We start from the raw sequence: 10494 nt of genomic DNA, 5'->3' as shown, positions 1-10494 counted from the left end.
CCGGCCGGCGCCCCCGCGGTCCCCACCCACACCCCGGGCCCCGCGCCCAGCCCGAGCCCCGCGCTCACCCACAGCACCGCGCAGAGCGACAGCACGTCCTACATCAGCGCCGTGGGGAACACGAACGCTAACGGGACAGTCCTGCCGCCGCAGCAGATGGGCTCGGGGCCCTGCGGCTCTTGCGGGCGACGGTGCGGCTGTGGGACCAACGGCAGCCTTCAGCTGAACAGCTACTACTATCCTAACCCGATGCCCGGGCCCATGTACCGGGTCCCGTCCTTCTTCACTCTGCCGTCCCTCTGCAACGGCAGCTACCTCAACCAAGCACATCAGAGCAATGGAAACCAACTTCCTTTCTTTCTGCCTCAGACTCCGTATGCAAACGGACTGGTGCACGACCCCGTCCTGGGGAGCCAAGCCAGCTACGGCATGCAGCAGATGGCGGGCTTCGGGAGGTTCTACCCCGTGTACCCAGCGCCCGGCGTGGTTGCCAGTGCGAGCGGTTCGGGGCCCAAGAAGAACGGGAACGTCTCCTGTTACAACTGCGGTGTGAGTGGACACTACGCACAGGAGTGCAAGCAGTCGTCCATGGAGGCCAGCCCACAAGGTAATCATGACAGCTCCCAGAGGACTTGTTTTTGAGTGTGCCCGGGTCTCGCTGCCGCACTGCGCACGGCGGGCCCACCGTGGCCGGATGCGCCGGCGTGCACTCGCTTACGGATGGTGCGCTCTCGGGGATAGATCGTAAGAGGCAGATGGGAAAGCGTAGCGTAGACCCGGGTCACCCTGCATGAGGGAGTCGAGAGGAATTCAGTTCCCAGTGAGAGCATAAAAACCATTGGGGCACTTTTGAAGAAGTAGAATGGGAATTTGTGTCACCTGATGGCAAATCTCTTGTTTGCAGCACTTTATTTTATTTTTTTTAAAGCTACAGCCCTGTCTCATAGAGTAGGCGAAATTTTTAAATAGGAAGAAGTGGGAAATCATTCTAGTCACCCGACAGGTATGATTGTTAGCTGCCGTTCAGTACGTGTGTGCACGGCCAGCCGGCCCCATGCGCACTCCCCCCACGCTGTCCCTTCCCCGCCCAACAGATGCTGAAGGAAAGATGCTATTGCATTTTAAGGAACAGAATATTTAAGCCCTGGTTTGGGAGCAAGGGAGTTTGTTGGGACTCCGTTTAATGTTATTACCACCAGGAACGAGAAAGATGTTCTTAAATCAGTAGGAGCAAGAGTGCAAACTCAGACGTCAGACTGTTCTTGGATTTGGCTTTTGTCCATTTTGCCAAGTCTCATCCAGAAAAGAAGTCTCAAAGTGTGAACGTGCATTTGGCATTTTTAAAGGAAGGTCGGGTTTGCTAGCGTCAGGTTAGTTAAAGCACAAACTCCTGTTACTGTGTGAGGGGAACCGTATGCACCATTCGGGGCGGAGGAGGCCGCCCCGGCCAGCATGCCCTTCTGATATCTTGTAGCGGTTTGTGATGCGTTGCGTTGTGAGCGGTGACTTAGCGGCTCTGTCTTTCCCGTTTTAGGCACTTACAGACTGAGATACGCACCTCCCCTCCCCCCTTCTAATGATACGTTGGATTCTGCAGACTGAACCACGTAAAGCTTGACTGCTTAATACCCTGACGTGTTGGGGAGTCATGGTGGGGTGTGGAGGGGAGGAAAGGAAAGGTATTTTGTGTGTGTTTCTTTGTCTGTACATTTCCTAGATTTCTATGCACTTGGGATTTTTCATTTCTGTTGTACTGATGTCCAAATCAAAAAAAATGCATTGCTTTTGAGCCTCTGGTCTCCTGGTTCAACAACAGGCCTATCTGTATGAAACATGTAATTTAAACCTCCACACTATCAAAAGGAACATGTTTGCTGTGCTTTTTTTTTACACTGAATACTTGCTGTGTGCAATGTTTACTGAATCTTTAAAACTGTGTATTTGACCTTTTTTTTTTTTTTACAACACTGGTGACAGTCATATGGTTTTCAAAAAGAGAAACTGCTCCTTCCCAGCTTTTCTCACTTTCACCCCAAAGGACACACGTCTCCCCGTCACCCCCTCTCCTGTGGCCTGTAAATCCAGGGTGAAGTGCTTCACCTTCAACTGAGGAGAAATCAAGTTCCCCAAGTTGTGTGTATATAATAAACAGCATCCCGTGAATACATACATGCAGAGCTTGTGGCCCAGATCACAATTCACGTTAGGTGGAAGAGAGCGGAAGAAGTAAAAACCATATGAAACTGAAAAACATGTGATGTATCAAGTGGACAAAGAGCTTTTTCTTAAACAAAAACGGAAACAAAAAAAAACCCCGTTTTTACTGCGTCATACTTTCGTAGCCTGTTGCTTCAGAGAGACGTCGAGTGCACCGCGTGTGCGTGTCGTGTGCGTCTGTGTGCTCCACGTCGGCGGCCGGTCTCGTGTAGTCCTCCACCGTGTCGTGCTAAAGGGACACCGCCTGAGTAAGGGCCTCCTCCCTCCGACCGCAGCGGCGGCGCGTGGCGGTCCTGGCGGAGGCTCCGGTTTCTGCACTAATCAGGCTCGTCCCCTAGCCCGTCTCTCTCGTGGCCGAGTCCCTTTGATGCGTTTCCCACTGTGCGTGACCATAATGTGAAAGACTGGCTTCCGAGTGTGTTCAGACGGTGATCGTGTCCGCGTCCTGTCACTAAGTTTAATGCTGCTGTTTAAAAAAAAAGTGTGTGGTGGTTTTTTTGTTTTTTTGTTTTTTTTTTTTTTAAAGCCAATCTATGTACTAAATTGCTTCCAGGTAATTTTTGATTTCCTAAAGTGCACTGAGATTATCTGGAAGCCCGGGTGTATTTTTGGAACTGCTGCACTCAACAGCAATGAGCAACGACCGCCGTCCGGTCAGGGGGTCAGGCTTGAGCTGCTTCTGTGGCCCCCGTTCCCCGGCGCAGAGCAGGCGGGGCAGACTCGTGTCCCGCCGGGGCACCTCGGCGCACAGCAGAGGGACTTCACAGTACTTGGTCTGGGGTCAGAAGCCTAACAGATTGCTAGATAAAAGGCAAAACTTGAAGACAGAAGAAGCTTCACGTCCTGCTTCCTGGGTAGCATTTATATTTATAGCAGCAAATGTACATTTTGAAACTAACTTTCAGGGTGGGAGTTCGGGGGTGGGGGGAAGGGGACGGGGCGGGTGCGAAGGGGTAGATGAAAGCTTTAATTTAAAAAGAAAGTTGGAGTAAAGGAAATTATTTTGATTAAATATATTTTATTTGACCTGGGTATTTTTGGACCACATTATTAAATTAATTGCGAAGCTGCCGTTGAGTTGTTCAAGTTGAGAGTTTTGATAAGCCGCGTATGGGCCGAGTCGGGAACCACTTGCCAGTTGTACTTTATGGAGCTTATTTTATGATTTAAAATACTGTACTGTACATAGGAGGTATGTTACCTTCTCCTTATTTGTATGTTTACCATATACTTTGATATTTGAAATGTTATGTACTGGAAAGGCCACTTATATTTCTAGAACAGATTGGATTTTATGCAACCCTTTTTCCTTGAATTAACAGCAATAAAAAAAATGAAAAACAGCTTAAGAATTGTGGTTTATTGCAACTTGTGTACAAGTGAAGAGAGGAGGGCCTCGCACACGGGGATTTGTTTTTCCCGTGGAACGAATTGGGTGGCTCTCCCCTGCGGGGGGGTGGGGGGCGCTGGCCGGGGTAGGGGGGAGACAGCAAATCCCCAAGTGTCTGTACCCCCTGGATGTTCTTCAGTTCCTTCCCAGCGGCCTTGCTTTGGGGGTCACCTGCGTGGCCTGCAGACTGTTTCTGGGCCCACCGAGTGCACGCCATGTGCCCAGAGCTGTGCATGTGGCTGAGGCTTCCCTCCCTGAAGGTGTAGACATGATTCGCTTGCACAGATTCATTACGATTGTGTTTTTCCAGGCAACTGTCCTGAGTTATGGACTAGCTTTCGTTTCACCGGTTCTGTCGTCTGGGACCCAGTTTCCAGTCAGTTTTCACCCAGTGATTTGTGGGGAGACTTTCCTAGTGTGCACCGCACAGTCCCATCCGGGGCGAGCCCTGCGGTCTTGTCACGCGCGGCACAGGCCCCGTCCCCCGGTTGTCACCCAGCATTCACGCGATGGCGGCCGCTCAAGGGCTCAAGTTGACGAGGCAGCAGACGACGGTCCAGAGGCATCTAGTGAATGTTCCCTCTGGCCTGTCTGGACGGTGGGTTCGAACTGACCGCAGAGTTCCCGAGGGTTCCCAGACCCCCGCCCTCCCGTTGTCCCCTTCGGCTGGCGTATGCGCACCTGCACGAGGGACGCGCAATCTGCGAGCCACCTTCAGGCTAACGCGCTGGCCGCCCGTGTCCTTACCTGTGTGCCCCCCACTGCTGCGCCACGGAGCCACGGCTCTAAACTCTGTCACCCCTGTGCTTTGTCCCTCACATCTTCCGTCCCCCCCCCCACACGCACACCCTGTACTGCTTTTCTTGGCCTGTACGGAAAAGGTGTCTCATACGTAGTCTTTGTGACTGTCTCACCTCATCTGGTTTTGGGGTCCTGATGAGAAATTCGTTTTCTCTAACTTTCCACTGCTCTGTTGCATGGGGGGAAACACACACACACACACACACACACACACACACACACACAGAATTTATCCTTTCTGTCCACAAACGTAGGTGCTTTTGTTGTTGTTGCTCTCACGCGAGTGTGTGTGTACCATGTCCTGGGTCGTATGTGCAAGCGTTTTCTAGGATACAAATCCAGGAGTCCAAGTGCTGGGTTGTAAGACACAAAAATACTCAGTTTTCCAGGATTTGCCAAATTGTTTTCCAAGTGATTTACACTCATGCTGCCAGCACCCGGTCCCTCAGTCCATATCCTGACACCCTTCTGGATGGAGAAAATGGCTCTACAGAAGGCGTGGCACCAGAGGACCAAGCGTCCGCTGGAAGAGCCCACGTCGGGCTCCCTGGAGGAAGGGAGTGTGGAGAGGGGCAGGGTCTGCATGGTCCCGGTGAGGAGGGGGGGACGCAGAGCAAGGCACGGGACTGGAAGTGACCGTGTTTTGTGGCCGGGGATTTGGGAGGAGGAATCGAAGGCACGTGCAGGAGACAGAACATTTTGGAAGAGTTGTGAGGAGTGTGGGTCAGCAAGTAAAATAGAGTCAAGCTGGAGATTTTGAGGTCGACTGAAAAACTGGCAATTTCCAAGTTTCAAATAGAGGAAGAACATGTTGACGTTGGTACAGTAAAACCTTGGTTCATGAGCATAATCGGTTCTGGAAAGGCCTGTCATCCAAAGCCCTTGCATATCAAAGCAAATTTCAAGAACCGTTGGCTCAGTTGTGATCATGTGACGTTCTACACCATGTACTACTCATTACAAGACATCGCCCGTTTATCCGGTTAACATTTACTAGAAATGTTTGCTCCTCTTGCAGAAAACTCGCAGAAAAAGCTCCTCACAATCCAAGGTTTTATGTATTTAAAGAAACTTGCATGGCTAAGGAAAGAAAATCTGGCTGTTTGGAGGCTGGTTAGGGCACAGGCGAGGCAGTGAGAAAAGTGGGGACAGAAGAGGCCAGGGGAAGGAAGGAGCCTTGGGCCTCTGAGCTGCATTTTCCCCAGAGAGAAACTGAGACTCTATTTTAAGTTATAGCCGTGAGGGTTCCAGCCGTGAGGAAGTTCCAGCGTAATGAAGTAGCACCAAGGAGCTGGCTGCTGTCTGTCGAATTCAATTTTGATGAACGGGAGAATTGAGGCACTGGTTGAGAGACCTGGAAACATGGAAGGGAACTGAGTCTAGGAGGAAGGGGAGGTGAGGAACCTAGCAAAACACAACTCTGAGTTACGTTGGGCTCAGTTATTTCAGCTCTGTCCCCTGATAAAAGACCAAATAGTCCCTGTCCTCAAAAACTAACTCTAGTTGGGGAGCTTACCAACCAATGGCAGCTCTGGGCTGAGTCGTGCGGTCCCGATGATTCGACCCTCGAGTAGAATAAGTACAATCACAAGGCAGATCCACATTTCACTTTTCATGTTAGGGTAAGTGCTAAAAATCAAAATTTCCTGAGAAGGTTCCAGAGAGATTAAAGCACAGTGTAAAATAATCTTTTTTTTTTTTTTTTTGACAGGTAGCATCTAGTACTTAAAAGCATCGTCCATTTGAGCTTGGAAGACACCTTTTTTCAATTCTACGTACTGATTACAAAAGCACTCTAAGGTTAAGGCAGTGAAACCGAACGGAGGCAAGCAGTGACAATAGTTCGACCCCATAACCTTTCATCGTTTCATCTCAAAACAATAAGGGGAAATGCTGACCTCCTCCACCCCCGCCACCCCACAGAAGGGGCCGTTTGTTTTCAGAGAAATGAGGTGTGGGGGAGAAAGTGAGGGAGAGGGGTGCTCTGACTTTAAACATGGTCACTGTATCTCCGGACGTTCTTTGGGGGGAGGTGAGGGAGTGAAGGGGCCAGCTCTTATGAGCATGGAGGGCTCTGGGGTCCCCGGCGTAAACGCGAGTGTCCCCATCACAAGGACCATGCACAATAGGCAGCACCGTCCCCCAGAGAACGCCCATCAGCACATTGGCTTATGCAGTTTGGGTTCCAAAGGTCGATCTAACATCAGCGTTTGATAACTGCTTACAACACAGCCCATGTGCTTATAACATGGAAATACCACGAAACACCCAATTTTTTTTTTTAATGTTTATTTTTGAGAGACAGAGTGTGAGCGGGGGAGGGAGACGCAGAATCCGAAGCAGCCTGCAGGCTCTGAGCTCTCGGCACAGAGCCCGACGCGGGGTTTGAACCCACAACCGTTGAGCCGAAACCTGGTGCTTAACCTGCGGAGCCACCCTGGCGCCCCGACACTCACCTAATTCTTAAATGCATTCCTCTTTTGAAAAACGTGAGCCCTCTGAATTGGAGCGTGGGTACGCGTTGCCTGAACTCTGTTGGTCCATCTCGGGAGCCCAGGGGCTGCAGGCTTTGAAATTTTCTGCTCTGGAGAGGGGGGCATATCAGGGGCGTCAAAGACCCCTCTTCGCCCAACCTACCTCTTGTGCAGTGACAGCAGTTCTCGGTCACCAGAGCTCTTAATCCTCAGGTCCTGTTTTGCTACCTGAAATTGGGGGCTGGGGTGGGGTGAAGTGGGGGGCCCGGTGGCTCTTCATTGTGTTTTTTTCTTCCTCTTGCAGCTCCAGCTTAATCCTCTGTTGAAAGGAGGTGTGAGCCCGCCTCTCACCAAAAGAACCTGCTGATTGGGAAGCAGCGCCACCTGGTGGGGGAGGAGGAGGATGCAAGCAAATGGACGTTCCTTCCCACTGACCTAATTTAGAGAAAATTGAACGTAAGACAGAAAACATTTGCGATTGTAAGCCTGTGAGAAACGCAGGCAGCTGGCCATAAAGGTATCTTGAACAGTCTCCTCTTTCAGTGACCGCAGTCTGCGCTCGCTACAAACATCTTCCCCACACTGCCTGCCGGGACCGCCGTTTCCTGTGCACTTTCCCCTGTGCTCCTTGGTCAGCACAGCATGAAGCGTATGGGATCTTCCTCCTTCCGGTCTGACAGGTCGGGAACTCGGGGCTCAGGAGCAGCGAGTGCCACACACCCGCCCGTGTCCTCGGTACGGGCCCCAGCTTCACACAGGTGCCGTGTCTCCCGTGCTCCTTCCTGCCCCCACGGGTGCTCCTCCGCTCTCCCAGGGCACATGGTTCCTGTGAAGCCATGTAAAATGAGGGAGACCCACGGACCGAACCACCCTGGGGCCCCGGCTCGGTGAGAGAGGACGGGACCTCGGTCCTGGCTGGTCCGAATGTCTCTCTTCTGTGTCTTGCTGAGGGACTTGAAGACGTGGGTGAGGGAAGGTTTCCAGAGATGGGAAATGCCAGGACTTGCAGAACTGGGCTATAAGCGTCTGCCTGTCTTAGATAAATTCAGGGAGCGCAGCCCTCCCCATGTCCAGGGTTTCAAACATGTGCAGATACCTCTCTCGAAACTCTGAGCTTTTAATTATCCCCAGGCGTCTTGATAAATTGAGCACTGTGCAAATATTCCATTTGCTGTCAGCCCGCATACAGACCTGCAGAAATGAAGCCGCAGGGCAAGTGGAAAAGACCCAGAGCTGCCGATATTTTTAAAGCTCCGACACATATCCCGGTCCGAGCACGGCCTCTACCAGCCGCCATCATGCACAAACAGGCCAAAGGCCAGAAATGACCACAGCTGAGTCCCCGTTCGGCAGGAGCAGTGCCGGTCACACGCACTCCCAAAAGCTTTTCTGAAGGCTAAGAATGCCACCAGCTTCCCTAATAGTCCCTTAGCATTCGTTCTTCCATGTCCAGGTTGGGTCATGTCTCTAACCTGACACATCAGTTGCATGCTGGGTGCCTTCATCAAGGACATTTGTATACAAGAGGTGGCATCTATTGTGACTTTGTTCCCAGCGCCCACCCCCAGTACACGTGACTTTTCTCAGGCTTATTTACAGAGTGGGCATAACGTTCACGGTCTAGAATAGTTACAAGGAGTAAATCCGGCAAAATCCCTAAAGCGAAGTGTGACACACAGTAGGTGCTCAAGAAACTCATGATCGCTACATCCTTAGTGGCCATTAGAGGCCAAGATACCGTTGGCTCAGTTAAGCCTCCCAACAAGCCTGGGAGGTAGGTAATCTGCCCCTTTTTACGCTTGGAGAGATTGCACAGAGGCTAAGGACCCAAGGGCACAGAGCAGGTCTGTGACACGGTGGATTGGAACCCACAGCCCTGTCCCCACCCCCCAGCTACCCTGCTGCTTTGTGCCCATGTCACAGGATTTTTGTAAGTCTGTCCGTGTGATACTACAGAGCTTCCTGCGACAGGATCAGGCCAGGGGGACTCGAAGGTGGGTTTCACCTTAACCTCTGCCATCTCGGACCAGCCGGCCTTTCTTGACCTTTCTTTGTTGTACCCGAAAGCTGAGTGCTTGGTTGGCAAAGGGTGGTACAAATTGAACTAAATGATCTCAGGAGTCTGTAACTTGAGGCTTGGTTTTTTTCACTTTAAAAGATTTATCAATGTTTTATAATTCTTTGCCTTTACATGTAACTTTTGGCTTCACCAACTTGAAGGCCTTGTCAGGCACGGTCAGGGACACAAGCCCCAACCCCAGCCGTCTCCGTGTGCTGTTGGGAGGGGAGGCTGCCTTCCAGGCCCTAAAAAATACAGCTCATATGTACCAAGTCTTGGGCCAAGGGCCCCAGGGTTAAACGTAGCTCACAGACTGGCAGCACACAAGGTCCACAGATAAGGTCCCTGACACATGCGAAGTATATGAAATTCACATTTCAGTGTCCACAGATCAAGTTCATAGGAGTGCAGCCGCCCAGTTATGTCATGACAGCTGCTCGTGTCCTCTGATGGCAAAATGGAACAGCTCCACCAGAGCCTGAAATATTTAGTCTGTCTGAAAAAAAGCTTTTGCGGACCCCAACCTCTACCAACCTCATCTGGATAAAGATGCGCTTTCCACTGTCTCTGAGGTTCCTGGGTGTGAGTGGAGGAATTTGCACTCTGTCCTTTCGGCCCTGTGTTTTCTTAGCGCAAGGAAAGCATCAGGTGCTTGTGAACAGGCCTGCACACTCCCAGGCAGCCACTTAGCAAACACCTCCTGGCTGGGTCCTCGGAGGGTGCTAAGGGGCAGGCAGCTAGCTGTGATGGGGTGACAGGTGTGGGATCGCAGGGACTGGAGAGGTGAACTCTGCCTGCCAAGAATTGGGGAAGTGTTTTCAGAGGCCACACTGTCTTCATTGGGCCAAGAAGGAAGAAGTCAGGGGTTCCTTGTAAGGGAGGGGATGGCGTGGAGGCGGAGGAGGAGCAGGTCTATCCCTCATCTGGGAGGGAGGCAGGAGGAGCAGGTCCCAAAGAAAATCATGAGTTGTGTTTGGTCAGTGGTGAACGTGTGGCGCTTGAGTGACGTGTGCTAGTCCCGCGGTGGCCTCCGATCACCTGCAGCAGTCACCTGAAGGGTTTAAATAAAAACACAGGTCCCTGGACGCGCCCTTCCCCAAACTCAGATTTACAGAACGGAAGTTCCCAGGTTTGGGGGGGGGGGGGGAGCCAAGCAGAGCTGTCAAAGAAGGTTGAGAGTGAGACTCAGAAGATGGAGAGCAAGGGTGTGCCCTGCATGACACACCCCCCCCCAAAGATTTGGTGCAGCTGGGATCAGGAATCGCGGCTAGGGGGGGTCGTCGCCAGGACCGGTGTGGGGTGGGAGAGGGAAAGGGACCGGTGGCCTCTGCGCTTCGGCGACAGGGAGCGCCGGGCTTGAGCCGCCTGGCTTGGAATGGCAGCCGACGGGCGCTGGGGAAGCCGCATCGCCAGGCTCGGCTGTGGTGCGCAGCGCAGTCGCGAGACCGTCTCTGTCGCCTTAGGAGCGGGGGGGGGGGGGGGGGGGGGGGGGGGGGGGGGGGGGGGGGGGGGGGGGGGGGGGGGGGGGGGGGGGGGGGGGGGGGGGGGGGGGG

General features: G+C 52.4%; 1 protein-coding gene and 1 long non-coding RNA gene across 2 annotated transcripts in view; both read left to right on the top strand.

Moving 5' to 3' along the window:
* Positions 1–2312, top strand: part of ZCCHC2 (zinc finger CCHC-type containing 2) — a 58338-nt gene extending 56026 nt beyond the window's left edge. Inside the window, exons 14-15 of the mRNA XM_029921752.1 lie at positions 1–607; positions 1535–2312. The exon at positions 1–607 is cut by the window's left edge and continues 16 nt beyond it. Of these exons, the coding sequence (XP_029777612.1) occupies positions 1–607; positions 1535–1602 (675 nt within the window). The 3' untranslated portion in view covers positions 1603–2312. The remainder of the gene's footprint in view (positions 608–1534) is intronic.
* Positions 2313–6785: 4473 nt separating this feature from the next.
* Positions 6786–7414, top strand: LOC115277566. The gene is made up of 2 exons (XR_003902421.1): positions 6786–6897; positions 7187–7414. It is a non-coding gene; the product is annotated as an uncharacterized LOC115277566 (long non-coding RNA).
* The last annotated feature ends 3080 nt before the right edge of the window (positions 7415–10494 follow it).

Source organism: Suricata suricatta, chromosome 14, assembly GCF_006229205.1.
Source record: "Suricata suricatta isolate VVHF042 chromosome 14, meerkat_22Aug2017_6uvM2_HiC, whole genome shotgun sequence".
NCBI classification, from domain to species: domain Eukaryota; kingdom Metazoa; phylum Chordata; class Mammalia; order Carnivora; family Herpestidae; genus Suricata; species Suricata suricatta.
The sequence above is the reverse complement of the archived record's forward strand: the minus strand, read 5'-3'. Positions and strand labels throughout refer to the sequence as shown.